The 17,919-nt window shown below is 41.2% G+C and overlaps 1 protein-coding gene across 2 annotated transcripts in view; it reads right to left on the bottom strand.

The window, feature by feature from the left end:
* Positions 1-16,492, bottom strand: part of POLD3 (DNA polymerase delta 3, accessory subunit) — a 40,118-nt gene extending 23,626 nt beyond the window's left edge. For both annotated transcript variants that reach the window (XM_024210218.3, XM_024210217.3), the window contains exons 1-5: positions 16,317-16,492; positions 13,234-13,336; positions 9,441-9,480; positions 7,745-7,877; positions 4,569-4,833 (exon numbers count right to left, since the gene is read on the bottom strand). In XM_024210218.3, coding sequence (XP_024065986.1) covers positions 4,569-4,833; positions 7,745-7,877; positions 9,441-9,480; positions 13,234-13,336; positions 16,317-16,444 — 669 coding nt within the window. In that variant the 5' untranslated portion in view covers positions 16,445-16,492. The remainder of the gene's footprint in view (positions 1-4,568; positions 4,834-7,744; positions 7,878-9,440; positions 9,481-13,233; positions 13,337-16,316) is intronic.
* Positions 16,493-17,919: the final 1,427 nt, after the last annotated feature.

A 17,919-nucleotide genomic window follows, 5' to 3' on the forward strand; every position in this document is an offset into this window, starting at 1 on the left:
GGGTTCAGACCGATTGCCAGTGAACAAATGTTCGTATTGGAAAACACCACTACCCCAATTTGCATTGATTGAAAAAAGACCACCCAAAGACTGAACGGGCCGTGGAGATTTAGCTACCCTATTACAATGACACACTAGCAGAACAGCGTAAAGGAGCTTGCACTTCCACTACGCGTGCTATACCTGTTCTATAAACATACCCAATCTGCAGGGTAAGAGTTTCAAAAGTGCTAACGGGCATTAGATGCCCGAGTCTCATTGACTTTCAATGGGAGTTTACTGCCCAACTCCTTTAGTCTCCAAGACCATCAAGCTAGCATAGTTCACCATCCCTAAATTCACTTTGAACCAATGTATGTTAAATTATGAAAACAGACATTGTGAAGCTACCTAATAATTTTTTAAAAATATCCATTTATCTGTCATAGTGTTTTAAAAACCTACCAGCACTACTCTAAATTAAGGTCTAATCTGCCTGCCATTCCTCTCTTAAAAAAAAAAAAGTAAGTCTGAATACTATGAGTTTCCTACCTTTCTCAGAAGAAACAGGGGATAAGAGTTCAGCATTTTGGGCACATGAAAATCAAGCTGCAAATGCCTCTCTCAGAGTCCAAACTTTAATGACCCTAACATAAGTTATCATCTAGGTAGATGTCATGGATACTCTAAGTTCACATTCCAGTAACTGCTAGGAACAGTTCACTTTTGAGCACTACAGAGGGCAGGAACTTCAGCTGGCATAGTTCTACTGGACATAATGACTAAGGCCACCAAATTATAAGTTATCACTATTTAAGAATTGCCCTGACATCAAGACTTTTCAGAAAAGACAGGACAGAGGGCTGAGAGAATAAAAAAAACTCAAAGTCTAACAGCAAGGTTTCGTCAAACTTTCCAAATAGACTGAGTTTCTGCAGCCTTTCACTAGAGTGTACTGTTGGTGCAGCCAAAGAGACTTCCCTTTTTCCCAGTCTATGAATGAACGAACTAAAAATGGATATCAAATATTAAGATACTATATATTGTGTTGTCAGATAGAAGTAGTAGGAAAAATAGAGAACCAGCCTGCATCAACAGTTGTGATTAAATGAAGTTATATGTGTAAAAGGGAAGTCAACTATAAGTGATACAACTTTAGACAAAATGTTGTAAACTTTAATGGCAGGGTTTACCTCAGGGGCAAATCTGTTCGGGAAAAGGGGTTGAATTCATACTGATTTCTTGTAGTTTAGTGATAAAGTAATATTTGTGATCAAATATGCTTATGGTATCAATTTAGAGAAATACATCTGTGCTGAAAGAGGCAGTAAATAAAAAAAGATTGAAGTAGTATGTTATGAAGACATTTGATCACAAAGTAGAATAATCAGAACTGTACTGATCAATAAAGCACAGACTCAACTGCACCATATTTACAAAGGTCCCAACACTGTTGTTAAAATAAGAAGTGGAAGATTTATACAGCTGTACCAGCCTACTGGGGAGCAACTGTTCTTTAAGTGACTTTGAATTGTATAATGGACTGTTAAAACAAGTTTAAAGAATGCCGAGGGACTTTGTATTAGCAATATAAACTTAAAACTGGACATTTCAGCAGCTAGCAGAGTGTTGATGGAGGCACTGCAACCTGAGCAAGCATAACAGCAAAGCTGGCCAAGGGAGGTCCCACATAGGGGCCCATGGAAAGTGAGGTAAGTTATGGAGGTAGGTTGCTGACCAGAACAAACCATCTGGTGTGTAATGTATGTCCCAAGGTGGTTGTACCAACAGCTATGATCAACTTGTCTTACGCAGGCTCCTATGACAAGATGTTTTGCACAAAGAGTCATTCTGTACCAAATGACTGGATGATAGCTAATGTGACACCAATTTTTTTTAAAAGGGCTCCAAGGGTGATCCCGGCAATTACAGGCCAATAAACCTGACTTCAGTACAGGCAAATTGGTTGAAACTATAGTAAAGAACAAAATTGTCGGACACATAGATGAACATAATGTTGGGGAAGAGTCACTGTGGTTTTTGTAAAGGGAAACCATGCCTCACCAATCCACTAGAATTCTTTGAGGGGGTCAACAAGCATGTGGACAAGGGGGATCCAGTGGATATAGTGTATTTAGATTTTCAGAAAGCCTTTGACTAGGTCCCTCCCCAAAAGCTCTTACGCAAAGTAAGCTGTTATGGGATAAGAGGGAAGGTGCTCTCATGGATTGGTAACTGGTTAAAAGATAGGAAACAAAGGGTAGGAATAAATGTTCAGTTTTCAGAATGAAGAGAAGTAAATAGTGGTGTCCCCCAGGGGTCTGTACTTGGACCAGTCCAATTCAACATATTCATAAATGATCTGGAAAAAGGGGTAAACAGTGAGGTAGCAAAATTTTCAGATGATACAAAACTACTCAAGATAGCTAAGTCCCAAGCAGATTGCGAATAGCTACAAAAGGATCTCACAAAACTGGGTGACTGGGCAACAAAATGGCAGATGAAATTCAATGTTGATAAATGCAAAGTAATGCACATTGGAAAACATAATCCCAACTATACATATAAAATGCTGGGGTCTAAATTTCACTGCTACCACTCAAGAAAGATCTTGGAGTCATTGTGGATAGTTCTCTGAAAACATCCACTCAATGTGCAGTGGCAGTTAAAAAAGCAAACAGAATATTGGGAATCATTAAGAAAGGGCTAGATAAGATGACAGAAGATATACTGCCTCTATATAAATCCACAGTATGCCCACATCTTGAATACTGCATGCAGATGTGGTCATCCCATCTCAAAAAAGATATATTGGAATTGGAAAAGGTTCAGAAAAGGGCAACAAAAATGATCAGGGGAATGGAACAGCTTCCGTATGAGGAGGGATTAATAAAGTTGGGACTTTTCAGCTTGGAAAAGAGACGACTAAGGGGGAATATGATAGAGGTCTATAAAATCATGACTGGTGTGGAGAAAGTAAATAATAAAGTGTTATTTACTCCTCCTCATCACATGAGAACTAGGGGTCACCAAATGAAATTAATAGGCAGCAGGTTTAAAATAAACAAAAGAAATTATTTCTTCACACAACGCACAGTCAACCTGTGGAACTCTTTGCCAGAGGATGTTGTGAAGACCAAGACTATAACAGGGTTCAAAAAGAACTAGATAAGTTCATGGAGAATAGGTCTATCAATGGCTATTAGCTAGGATGGGCAGGGGTGGTGTCCCTAGCCTCTGTTTGCCTGAAGCTGGGAATAGGCGACGGGTGGGGGGGAAATCACTTGAGGATTACCTATACTGTTCATTCCCACTGGGGCATCTGGCATTGGACACTGTGGGAAGACAGGATATTAGGCTAGATGGACCTTTGGTCTGACCCAATATGGTCATCCTTATGTTCTAAAAGACTGCAAAATTCCAGCCCCACTTGCAAAAACTCAAAGGTGATGCCTCATTTTCTGATTGGATAGTGAGAGAGAACAACTCTCATTTTTGATTGGACATTTTGAATCTTCAGCAGCAGTATGGTCACCATATCATTGGTCCACACCAGCACCTCCAAAACAGGAACCAAGGGGGACCACCCAGCAGATATGAGATAAAACGACCTGTCTCCTTCATCACATCACTTTCTGAAAGCCAAAGACACCTGGAAGGTAGAAGACTGGCGTCCTGGGCTGGCCACCTGGGAATCCTCCTGGTGACATCAAATACTATCTTGGATAGCCACCTTCCCCTGTCATTTTCTATTTTACAGCAATTCAGGTTGCCTGCTAGAGCACTGGGAAGAGTTGTCTGTTCTTTCCTCTACCTGCATTTGCAGTGCCAACAGTGAACAGTGAGCTGAAAGCTGACAGCTGAGGAAAAATCTGATAAGTAATACAGAGTTTTTCTTAGTTGACTGATTACTGAAATTGGGTACAAATTAGTAAGGAAGTTTTCATGCTTGGGTATGAGCTTTAAAGAGTGTCACAGTTACAGTGTGTGTCCTTGTTTTGTAAAAGGTTCCAGTCAGCTTTGTTGTAAAGTATCTATGAAACTAAACAAGTTACAGTTGTTAACTAAGATTGTGAAATGGTGTACACGTCTACCACAGTTAAGTTTCATACTGCCTTTTGAGTTCTAAGTGTACACAGACATAAAATGAGAGCAAGTATGCAAGCCTCTCAAGAAAGGGGATATGGGTGATCAGTGAAGCAGCTTGTTTAACAAAGGTTTGAATTATCTTTACTACATGGACATAGTTCCATTGACTGCAATAGAGTTACGCTGATTTACACCAGCTGAGGATCTGTCCCAAAGTCTGAAGGAGAGAAAAAAACCACAAAAGGCTTGGAAAACAGAACTTCTGAGGAAACGATAAGTGAATGAGGCACAAACTAGCTACAGAAAAAATGACTGAGCCGACATCATTAGATATTTTCAATGACGAGAGGGTTTAAGTATTCTCGGGCGACAATAAGGTTAGAATTCGAAGCAATGGGAGGGAGTTGCCACTGACAAAGTTTATTTAGATTGAAGAGTAAAAGTGAAGTTAGTAAGGCTATTATCCAAACAAATTGCCATAGGATGTTGAGGTAACTTACAATTGTTGTCTCTTTGGACTCTGGTTTAGTTTCTTTATTTGTGTCTTGGGATTTGGAAGCTGATTTTGTAGCAAACATTCCCATGATGCCTTTGGGCTGAGGGGAGGGCTGTTTAGCAGTTGATGAGACATGACCATTGATTGTAGGCACATTGACAGCATGTGTGTCATTTGGTGTCTGAGAATCAGCCTGTGCAGACGTCTGAACTTGAGAAACTTCAGCTGACGTCCTGGGGACTGCAGCAGCACACTGAATGGCACTAAACCTGGGTGATGGAGTGAAAAATTTAATTAGTACTTTAACGTCTTATTTTCCACCTCAGCTTCCTCTCTAGTAGTGTCTTACTTTCCTGTTTCTATATTATACTGTTATGGGGAAAAGGAGCAATTTAATTCAGGCACGGACTACAAAGAAAAGCGAGCACACAGTTAGAGTGGGAGAGACGTCACACTGAAGCGATCATTCGAACATGTCAGCAGGGGTTGAAGCATTAAAATACAAAACAAGCTGATCAAATTTCATTGAGGAAAAACACCTGTCATTACACAGTGGGAAAAGGGGAGGGAAAGTAGCTCTATTTTATTCCTAAATTGGTTACATTTGTATTACCAGTGAATCACTTGCTAAAGCTTTCCATATAAATGTAATCATATTTTGTAAATATATTTCATCTGACAGTCTACAACATGAATGATCTTATTTTCGGAATTTCTAATGCACCTCTCACTGTAGTAGCCAAGCTTCACGAGTAGGTGAAATAGGTAAGTATTATAGATTGAGCCATACTATCCAAGTGGTTCAGAGGACATCCAAAACATTTGGAGACTCAGTACACAAAAGTTATTTCTATGCACATTTTGGATATAAGGAACACATCCTTATACGATCTGAAATGTGGTTGACTGGGGACACTGAGGCACAGAAGTTAAATAACTTGCTCAAGGTTACAAAGCAATTCACTGCCAGGTCCTGAATCCTTATTTCCCCTATGTGAACCACTAGATCGACTCCCATCCTGATTTTTCTTTGAAACACCCAAGCACTATGGGAGCTGGTAAGAACTGCACTTTCTGATTGAGTATTTTTATTTATGTAAGAAATAAAACAATAATGAGTTAATTGTATCAATCTCAGACCATTCCACTACTGTGCCATAACATTATATAAGCACAGCTCATGATTAATTTCACATTAAGTAGAAACTAACATATACTAACAAACAACATCGTCACTAATGTAGTTTAAGGTTGCAACAGGACATACCCAGTCCACCCAAAACCTTACAAGCATTAAAATAAGAAGGGAAAAGATGTGTGCATTTCTTTCCACCTTCACTTTGCCTCCAAAACTAACAATAACACACTCCAACACCCCATAAAACTTTCACTGCCATCTCCAGACACCAATAAGTAATACATACCCCAACTTCATCAATTTCACACCAAAATGCAAAACTTTAACAGTGAACTCTCATTCATTTACATCAATTATACCAAAGGATCAGCATATCTGACTGTCACACATTCCATATATTTGGGAAGTTAATCTGCCTTAACACTGCAGAGGTCACTGTTAAGATTTTGCATCTGCACTACACCTGAATGAGAAGCAGTGTGATTACCCCAAATTAAAACCCATTACCCACTGACTTCAACGGCCTTTGGATCAGGCCCAAAGTCCACAGGATTGTTTTCATGTTGAAAACCAGCTGTAAGATTTTCTGCTTTTTGTGTATGCGTTAAAACCCAATAGCTGACTACTATATTAATACAATTTTCAGAAAGAGGAAATACAACAGTCAGTCTAAATTTACTCTAATTAGGTCACAAATTAACAAGCTAGAATGATAATACGGAGAACAATATCTTATTCCTCTGCCATGCCCAACCAGTTCAGCTCATAATAGCCAGCATTGCCTGCAGTATAAGTCACCTCTGAATTACAGGCTGCGTGTTTTAAATTCAGTTAGAAAATTCAGCACCCAGACGCCACATGAATTTAAAAACAAGTTTGAGAGAGTTATTTTAAAGTTCTGTATGGCCTAAACCTTAGCAATTTTTAAGTCAGAAACATGGATTTACGCCAAGATACAGATTTCACTGCAGAGGGTGCCCTAGGATACATTAATATCGAAGTATGGCAACTTTGGCCAGACTTTGTACATTTTAATTGGAACATAATTTTCTATCATTTACTATGGTGCTTGCTATCATCTAGTCAGGAAAAACAACTCTCTGCCCTGCCCCTGCCCCTGCCCCCCCACCCCCTTCCAGGCCCCCGAGCTACAGGACATTGGCTGGGATAGTAAACGTTCTCTTGTAGGCGTTTGCGAGGCAGCTACGTATCTATTTTAGGATTTGTACTGCTGCCCCTAACTTTGGTAGCTGAGTGCCTTCCACATAAAATAGACTGGCCATAGGAAAGTACCTCGTGGATTTCATGGCGCTATCAGCTATCACTATGGAAACTAAATTCACTAATTTGCCCAAGTGTACAAAGAAAAAAGTACGCAACAGGTGTTTGTAAAACAGAGGTGCATAAATACAATGGGGATCGTAATTTCACGAGAGGCTCACACGTGGAGTCATTATCGAATAGCTGTTTGGAGGCCTATTTAAAGTTACTTTGGTGGCCTCAATCCAGTCCCTTGCGGACAAATACCGACCCAACAGAAATCACCTCCACCACTGGCATTACTTGGCCCCCTGCTATGAATCTCGGAAAGGAAAAAGGATTAACCAGCCATGGAGACAGAATTCCCCTCAATTCGGAGGTGATCCCTTTCCCAATCAGGTGTGGGGAAGGCTTGCACTGCCTCTGCCCAGACTATCTGTTCTGTACAAAAGGACATCATTTTCCAGGGCACCTTTTAGAGGAGGCAGCATGCTCCAGCGGACAGAGCACAGGAGTGGGAGTCAAGCGACCTGGGTTCTATCTGTGACTTTGCCTTTGACTGACTAGGCAACTTTGAGCACGTCACTGCACTTTTCTGGACTTCGGTTTCAATTTGCCCTTCTGACTGACAGAGTAACAACACAGACTCGTGTTTGTGAAACCCAAGTTCTACTCACGAAGGGTGTTATATAAATGCAACTCATCAGCCCTACATTCAAACAATTTTAAAAGGAAAAGGGGGTCCAAGAAGAACGTCCATATGATAGCACTGCTTAACTCACTTGCTGCAGTTCTGCAGGTTTGTCTTGACGATATCATAGTCGGTATTGTAGAGGGGCCCGCTGTCCTTCAGCATGGCTTTCTGAATGCTGTAGACATGCACACTAGCAATCGTGGCTAGCTTAGACTTCATTGCTGAAAATCAACAGGAAACCCCTTCATTAGCACAGCCAGCCTCAATCGAAGACGGCAGAAAAGCTGAAGAGCGGTCTGTTTGATACCAGGGTTCTAACTTTGAGAAAGCATTCTTGGATCTTAGTACCACCCGTTTTTAACCAACCCACTAACTCAGAATTCAGGCTACCGCAAGCACATCAAACCTGTTCTCCACTCTACAGTGGCTTCTCACAGAATACTGAGTAAATTCCAAAGTCTCAATCATAATCTTCCAGCTGCTCTGTGGCCTGGATCCAGGATATCTAAGAGATTGCCTAAAGCGCTGGGCTGAAGGCTGTGGTTGACAACTCTCCTCTTGCACAACTGAACTTTCTATCATAAGGGTAAAGTTTATCTGCGCGGGAGACAGTGCTGTCATGGAGACCAGTCCCGGGCTGTGAAATGAATTCTCATAAGAATTATGGATCATCATAAACCTCAACACCTTCCATTCCAAGTTCAAGGCATATTTTTGATCTGCTTTCTCTAATATGGGTCTATTATAGGAGCGAATGTGTGAGGTTCTGTGGCCTGCAATGTGCAGGAGGTCAGACTACATGATCATGATGGTCCCTTCTGGCTTTGAAGTCTATGAGTCTAATATAAACTCATAGCAACATGCACATAAAAGACAACAACTACAGAAAAAACCCTATCGAAACAACACGCTCCACCATACACACAACTCTCTCCCTGAAGAGAGGATGAGAGAATAAAACACATGGCAATGTTAGTCACTGTCTAATGTACTACTGGAAGGTTTTCAGATACTATGGTAAGGAGCACAGTACAAGAATGGAAAAATCCCATGTTAGATTTATTAAGTTTTGGTTTTCAACAGTGAAATGACAAGAGCCTGACTAGTGAAGCTGGAACGTTAGTACTGAGGCATTTGCAGACTCAACCGAACAACAAAAATATTGGTATATTATCTGATGCCAAAGTCATTAGATGGAAATTATTAATGGCCTGTAGTCATAAGCATTTAGGCTGAGATTCATCAGATCTCACAAGCAGGGTTAGGCTCAGACAGTTAGATGAAAAACCAACAGCGAATGACCCCAGCTGCTTCAGAAAGCAATGTCAGCAGTTTAGTAAGTAGAACTTCCCATTCAGTACTTAATCAAACATCCCTGTATGGGGTTATGGGACACTATGCTGTAGAGATGTCTGTCAGATCAGACATTAAGACACTCATGGCTAATGCAGATCCCCACTGCACTTCCCAGAGAGTAGGACTGTTGGCCCCAGTGTTCTGATTTTGCCTAAGCTTCCCTTGTAGTATCACAGTCAGATTCAGAATTCTTCCCTTCCCATCCTAAAATGTCGTGAGGTGTTGCTGTGCACAGTTCCAGTACTTCTGCATTCCAGACTAGAGGTAGCTGCCTCAGTGACAGGTGAAGTGATCCCTTGTTCCATAAAAGAAGTGCTACCTAAAAATCAGTTACTAAGCTACAAGTTTGAGAAATTATGTTGATGGGGGCTCAGATTCTTCAGAGAAAAAAAAAAAGTTACAAAAGCATAATTCCCCAAATTACCTACCTTCCAGTTTATCCTCTCTCACTACTGCAACCTTGTGGCACTGTAAAGAAATGATAATTTATCACAATGAGGAACCAAGGTCTTGAAGTTTAAAGAAAACAAAAGAAATGGTCAATGGTTATTCAATGCAGCTTTATAGTAGCATAAAACTTGATTATGGCTCTGTCATAAGAGTCTTTTGGGGCGTTGTAGGCCTACTTTCCTGGGGCAATATCCCCCAAATCACTACAACATTGGAGAAACACCCAATCCTCAATCTCTGGCAGCAGCAGATGAAGCAGTAATGGAACAGCTGCCCAAATGCATTAGAACAAGAACAACTGTGCAGCACGGTAGGTGTGCACAAGCTAATGTAGCTGACATATGGCTGCGCCAGGAACAAATCTGATGCATTGACCCATCTTAGTTGTAAGCATTTAAGATGACTGACACATTACAGTTAACATGGTTAGCGCAGACATTGTTTTATACAATGAGAAATTGAGCATTCATCCAACAGCCAGAGAGACAGATCCAGGGAAACGTGCTCCACAATGTGCATGTAATTCCTGATTTGAGATCTAATGATGAAAAACTCTGTGTAAGAGCTAAGTATTATTATTGTGTACAGCTGGATTACCATGTTAAGAAGATTGCAATGCATGCAAAAAATATCAGAATTCATGGGTCTGACAACATTCATCAATTGTGTGTTCATTCAATACCCACAACCAGGCAGTCGAAGTGAGAGGAAAGAGAAATCTAGGAACAGTCTAAGAGCCAAGGATAGGAAAAGCAGCAGCCTGAGCCATCCCTTGAGGATTGGAAAAGGTAGTGGAGCAGTGTGAGACAGTAAAGTGAGCAGGTAGTGAATAAAATAAGATACTATGAAGAGAGATCTATGAGGTGTTCAATTTCCATCTCTCCACTCAAGTAATTCTTGCAGTGTTAAATCTACAGCCCTGCAGCAGCCCCTCCTGAAAGGAGTCAGTACTGCAAGATCATCAAGCACTCTCAAATTAAGAAACAAGGTTTAATCTGAAATGCATGACGCAAGCTCATTAGTCTCCTCCACATTAAATGACCTTGTGTCAGATAAAGCCTCATCTATTCCAAAACCTGTCACCTCTTCCAAGACCAGGCCTTTTCTTTCAGTTCCTACAGCTCCTCTCTGGGCATCTCTCAAAACTTATTATTTTCCCCCATGCAGTACTTACAAAATGCTGCTCCTAAGTATTATCTTCCTTGCGTGTCATTCTAATTACATGTTTTAATGTCTCTCAGAATGGATAAAAATATATATATTTTTAAATTATAAATGGATGTTCTATATTTAAATTAAATACATTTTGATTTTAAAAATTGTTGTTTAAAACTAAATTTGACACTATGACAGCCTACAATCTATGTTAAGGCCTAAATTTACTGTAATCTATTCAAATCATGTAAATGAATAAAAAAAAAGCTGCATCAATGAGCCCTCCCCAAATTTATGAATTAACATATTCTGTTTTATTAGTTACATATAGAAACAGGGGAAAACCTATCTTTAACTTTTGAGGTCATCTTAAGCTTTATAAATGTCAAAATGTTATGTACAGCATTAGTAAATATCTGTAGTATTTAGTCTTTACAATAGAACAAATCCTGGTATTTATATTTTTTTCAAATGTAAGTATTTTCAATTTTTGCTGTACAGAAAAGCTTTGGCCCTTATTACTTTGGGTTTCAGTTTAGCTAGCAGGTGCAGAATTAATACTTTCTTGTTTTCCTCTTCCAATCTATGGATAAAACCGTGGGGTGAGGACGAGATCTACTAATTTTAAAAACATGAAGGACATGGAATCAGATTTTCAAGTGTATTTAGGCATCTAAAGTGGGATTTTCAAAAGCAACTAAGCAATTTAGGCTCCTAACCCCCATTAGTTTCAGTGAGAGTTAGGCACTTAACCTACTTAGGTGCCTAGTGGGATTCACCATCTGCATCTTTAGGTGCTTAAATACCTTTGCAAATCTGGCCCGGGGTGACCAGACACAACCCTGCAATTCACTAACTACAGTTAATAATTCCTTTTTTAAAACAAATATTAGTTAGTTTTAAATGCAAAACATGTCTTGTTAACCTTACTTCCCCCCCCCTCTTATGTATCCAGCACATTTAAGGTAATTTTATTTAACCAGTTAAAAAAAAATTAACACACTATTTTTTTTGCATTTTAATTTAATTCCAATTTCCATCCAAATGCAGCACGACAAATATCATGATTAAAAAATCATGTGCATTCTTCACCATTTTCTAACATGAATCTAAATAAGTGTATGTTGAGCTACATAATTGTTTAAATAAAGATGTACAGACAGCGTGCAACCTCCTGGTTAGCAAAAATCAAAAGTATCAAGTTTAGCGTGAAGGTTACGTTTAGTTGCAAATCAACATTTTCTAATGGTTACCAACCAACCAATGAGAATTAACCCTTCTTTAGGAAAATAGGTAAAGTACAAATGCAAACAAGATTAAAATCTATTATTTAAATCAACCTACCCTAATATCTTCACTGGCTCTCACTGCTCCATAGCTCATCTCTTCTCACCTTACTTTCAAGAGCCTTCATAATCCTACCTTCCTTCCCTTTTAACTCTTGTATCATTCCACATTGCTCCGCCAATGATGCCAGCTCTGGTATACAGGCCTGTCTCTTAGCCTGGGATAGAATTTGGGGTTTGCTTTTTGATACTTTGATATGCTTACTAATGTGTGTGAACAAAGAACAAAGACACTGTTGCTTCTGCCTAACCAGATGGGGTTTACAGCACAATGAGAAGAGATAAGGAAGAGAGTGTTGCTGGGCATGGTGGGAGATTAATATACGAGCGCACACTTGAAGACTGCCTCGACTCCTATATCAAGGCAAGGTCAAACAACCAGTCGGGAGGGGCAAGAGGGGGATGGGAGGGAAGGCATAAGAAACACTAAAAAGCCGGAGAAAAAGGTGACCCTTGCCGAAACACAACCTCACTCCTTACCCCTCCCATAGGGTACAAAAGAGGTGGTACCGAAGCCCCCAGACTCACGACCCTCCAAAACGGAACATCACCATAAATTGTAAGGGGTGGGATCCAGGGTGTACACTACAGGTATAATTATGCCTGCTAAGAAAGAGGTGGGGGGACAGGGAAAGCTCTGCGTCAGACAGAGCTATGGATATGCTTGCTTGATTAACCTCAATAAACATAGCATGGCCTGCACTTTGGACTATGGTTTTCTGCTTTCTGTCTGTGTGACAAGAACCAAGGGAGGGGCGAGGGAAAAAGCCCTAAGACCGGCTCTGACACAGCATTTGCCCACTAGTTCTCTGAAAACAGCCTGCATGCCTTCTTCCACATCACACCTTACTTGCCCTTCCTGAGCTGGTCTACAAGGCTGCTACCTTCTCCGCATTCAAATCCTTCCTGAAGGGCCAATTCTATAACAGCATCTATCAAAGCCAACCAACCAGTAATGGCCAGTTTGAGAGGTAACTGGAGACAGTGTAATATCAACAGAATAAAACCCTGTTTTGTTATCAGACTAAGTATTATCAAAACGTGGTCAATACAACTCCTTCCCCAGTCTGTCGTTTTGTCTGTCAGATTGCAAGCTCTTTGGACAGAGACTGCACCTTCTTTCATGGTCATATAAGATCTAGCACATTGTGGGCACTACCAGAAATAAATAATAGTAAAAGCAGTAATAGAGTTTTTGCGCCAAAGATTACAGAACAAGGCAGGACACAGAGAAGCAATGCACACACAATTGAGGGAGTTGAGTACTCACAATGTGTCCATTCTGAATGAGATTTCCTGCCACTAAATAGGTGACATGGAGTTGAGCTCCTGAATTCTCCTTTCTCTTTCTTTCTACATAGTCATACAGCATCCTGTACAACAAAAGAAACCAATGTTAACCACCTGCAAGGAAAAGAACCCTTCACCCCATCATCTACCAATTCCCCGTGATTTATATGACATTCATAGGATCAATAAAAGTAAAATGTTCTGAACTCACTAAATGTGTTTATTTCTTCTGAAGAGGTCTATGTAGCTCAAAAGCTTGTCTCTCTCACCAACAGAAGTTGGTCCAATAAGACATTACCTCATCCGCCCATCTCTCTAATATCCTGGGACTGACATGGCTACAACACTCCATAGTTCTATCTAGACATTTATACCATGCCTATCATTAGGATATTAAAGGCTCTGTTCACATAATACACATACTGAACTACCAGTTCCTGTTTTGCCCTCACCTCACGTCTCAAAACTGGGTTTAGACAAATGTGTGTGTGTGTGTGTGTACACACATATATAGCAATTCATTGTATTTATTGGGATACTTATATGGATTCCATCACTTTGGTATCCATAAGATACACCTCTACTTTGATATAACGCTGTCCTCGGGAGCCAAAAAATCTTACCATGTTATAGGTGAAACGTTATATCGAACTTGCTTTGATCCACCGGAGTGCGCAGCCCTGCCCCCCCGGAGCACTGCTTTACCGCATTATATCCGAATTAGTGTTATATCGGGTCGTGTTATATTGGGGTAGAGGTGTAGTACTGAAACATCTCCCATTTATGTTTTATCTAACTAGCTCCTCTTCACCTGAATCTTCCTGCCTCATCCCCAACTAAAACATCCCAGCCAGGGCTTTGTCAAGCCTGACCTTAAAAACCTCTAAGGAAGGAGATTCCACCACCTCCCTAGGTAACCCATTCTAGTGCTTCACCACCCTCCTAGTGAAAAAGCTTTTCCTAATATCCAACCTAAACCTCCCCCACTGCAACTTGAGACCTTTACTCCTTGTTCTGTCATCTGGTACCACTGAGAATAGTCTAGATCCATCCTCTTTGGAACCCCCTTTCAGGTAGTTGAAAGCACCTATCAAATCCCCCCTCATTCTTCTCTTCTGCAGACTAAACAATCCCAGTTCCCTCAGCCTCTCCTCATAAGTCATGTGCTCCAGCCCCCTTATCATTTTCGTTGCCCTCCGCTGGACTCTTTCCAATTTTTCCACATCCTTCTTGAAGTGTGGGGCCCAAAACTGGACACAGTACTCCAGGTGAGGCCTCACCAATGTCGAATAGAGGGGAATGATCACGTCCCGCTATCTGCTGGCAATGCCCCTACTTCTACAGCCCAAAATGCCGTTAGCCTTCTTGGAAACAAGGGCACACTGTGGACTCATATCCAGCTTCTCGTCCACTGTAACCCCTAGATTCTTTTCTGCAGAACTGCAGCCTAGCCATTTGGTCCCTAGTCTGTAGCAGTGCATGAGATTCTTCCATCCTAAGTGCAGGACTCTGCACTTGTCGCATGAGATTCTTCCATCCTAAGTGCAGGACTCTGCACTTGTCCTTATTGAACCTCATCAGATTTCTTTTGGCCCAATCCTCCAATTTGTCAAGGTCACTCTGGACCCTATCCCTACTCTCCAGCGTATCTACCACTCCTCCCAGTTTAGTGTCATCTGCAAACTTGATGAGGGTGCAGTCCACGCCATCCTCCAGATCATTAATGAAAATATTGAACAAAACTGGCCCCAGGACCGACCCTTGGGCACTCCGCTTGATACCGGCTGCCAACTAGAAATGGAGCCATTGATCACTACCCGTTGAGCCTGACGATCTAGCCAGCTTTCTATCCACCTTATAGTCCATTCATCCGGCCCATACTTCTTTATCTTGCTGGCAAGAATACTGTGGGAGACCGTATCAAAATCTTTGCTAAAGTCAAGGAATAACATATACAATGCTTTCCCCTCATCCACAGAGCCAGTTATCTCATCATAGAAGGCAATTAGGTTAGTCAGGCATGATTTGCCCTTGGTGAATCCATGCTGACTGTTCCTGATCACTTTCCTCTCCTCTAAGTGCTTCAGAACTGATTCCTTGAGGACCTGCTCCATGATTTTTCCAGGGACTGAGGCGAGACTGACTGGCCTGTAGTTCCTTGGATCCTTCTTCTTCACTTTTTTAAAGGGCATAAGAACGGCCGTACTGGGTCAGACCAAAGGTCCATCTAGCCCAGTATCCTGTCTACCGACAGTGGCCAATGCCAGGTGCCCCAGAGGGAGTGGATCTAACAGGCAATGATCAAGTGATCTCTCTCCTGCCATCCACCTCTATACTCTGACAAACAGAGGCTAGGGACACCATTCCTTATCCATCCTGGCTAACAGCCATTAATGGACTTAAAGATGGGCACTACATTAGCGTTTTTCCAGTCATCATGGACCTCCCCCGATCGCCATGAGTTTTCAAAGATAATGGCCAATGGCTCTGCAATCACATCCGCCAACTCCTTTAGCACCCTCGGATGCAGTGCATCCGGCCCCATAGACTTGTGCTTGTCCAGCTTTTCTAAATAGTCCTGAACCACTTCTTTCTCCACAGAGGGCTGGTCACCTCCTCCCCATGCTGTGCTGCCCAGTGCAGCAGTCTGGGAGCTGGCAGTAGTCTTGTTTGTGAAAAGAGAGGCAAAAAAAGCATTGAGTACATTAGCATTTTCCACATCCTCTGTCACTAGGCTGCCTCCCTCATTCAGTAAGGGACCCACACTTTCCTTGACTTTCTTCTTGTTGCTAACATACCTGAAGAAACCCTTCTTGTTACTCTTAACATCTCTTGCTAGCTGCAACTCCAAGGGGCCTAATTAAGCATCTCTTTCTAAAGCAATACTCGCTTAAGTGAGGCATAAATAAGGCATGCTAAATACAATCCTAAATAAGTATCTGAGAGAAAACACAGGACTTTACATCTTTTTGGAAAAGACTGGATTTAATTTTTTAATCAAAACCACCAACTAATTAGGCATTGCCACTGAATAAAAGGCTTGCGGTATACACAAACACTCACTGCTTAGCCTGGTTGACATGAACCCCCAGGGTGAAGCTCAGCCATTTGTACGTTACCTGCAACAGAAAAAAATAATTGCACAGGTCAATGGCTCTCAATCTGAGTTCACGACACACACAAAACCCCATTCAGTGACTCACTAAATCCCACCAGCCTTTGAGGAGACTAAGAAATGGAGAGAGGAAGCAATTTGCCTAAGTGTGTGGTACCATGCTGAGCACACTACTCGTTCTTAAAAAATATTTCACAAGCTACCTCTACCTAAATGGTGCATATTTGTGAATGTTGTTTTGAAACAGTCTAAGAATGGCAGTGATATAGCCAATGACATTCAGAAAGCAACACGTGGACATTGCTGAGTTGAGGTTTCCAAAGCAGAGAAGAAAATAAAACAAGCCCCAATATATAATTGTGAAAAGTGGCTGCTGTTCACGCAACATTGCTATCAAGGACCCGTCAAGGGTGTGGTGGATTCACCATAACTGGTACTTTAAATCAAGACTGGGAGTTAAAAAAACAAAAAACATAAGCTCTAGTTCAAGCAGCAATTATTGGTGGGGGGAGAGGAGTTTCTAGGGCCTGTGTTATACAAGTCAGACTGGATGTTCACAGTGGTCCCTTCTGGCCTTGGAATCCATGTCAAAGATTGCCATGGCTCTCTTTGGGTCTCACACACAGGGCACAGGGCAAACTTCAGTTATGTTACAGGTGCTGCAGCATAGCATGGCAACTTCTTGGCTTCTATTCCTGGCTCTACCTCTGAACTGTTATGTGACCTGGGGTAAATCATCTCCTTGTGTCTGTTTTCCCTCCCTCCTGTCTATTCAGACTAACATGCTCAGGGCAGGGCCTGTCATTAGGGGTTGTTGTACATCTGTTTTTATATCAGTTTAGATGCTAAAGTTTACTAAAATAAGTTGTAAGTTATATAAGCACCTTCATAATGGTATAACAGCGTCCACACTATGGGGGTGCACCAGTTTAACTATATATATATTTCTAAAACAATATAGTTAAACTGGTACAAAAACTGTGTGTAGACAAGTCCTTACTGTGTTTCTGTACAGTGCCAACCATAACAGGCCTTAAGTATTTTTGTAATACAAGGAAACCTAGTTAAGGTTGTATAACTGTTTCCATTCTAAATCTGATTTCAGTCACTTGTAACTTTCACCTTTGGGGTTGAAGTTTTTCCCCATTTGTCTCTGACCTATGGTGATTTTAGGAACAATGATTTTAGCAAAAATAGTTCATGTACTGGGAAGGACAAGAAAAATTGGAAAAAATACTTTATAACAAAATTTACGGCAGTTCTCTACAGTCAAAATCGTTGACTAGAAAACTGCAGGACGGCAGCTCTCCCTAGAATGTGCCCTCTTTAAATTATTCCACTAAAGCTGATATTGATTGAACTGAGTTGTGTGCCTTTGAACATTACGTACAGCACAAGTGGCAGCACATTTTTATCTAAGACACCAAGCTTGTAGCTCTAAGGAATGCCCTGCGCTATCCATGTGTGCTGCATTATGTGGTGGACATGCAGCACGGCTGGAAATGCTGTTCAGCAGGTAGAATGTTCCCCATGTTCATAAGCGATGCAAGG

The sequence above is a fragment of the Terrapene carolina genome, unplaced genomic scaffold, assembly GCF_002925995.2.
Source record: "Terrapene carolina triunguis isolate 2854851 unplaced genomic scaffold, T_m_triunguis-2.0 Scaffold97, whole genome shotgun sequence".
Classification (NCBI taxonomy): Eukaryota; Metazoa; Chordata; order Testudines; family Emydidae; genus Terrapene; species Terrapene triunguis.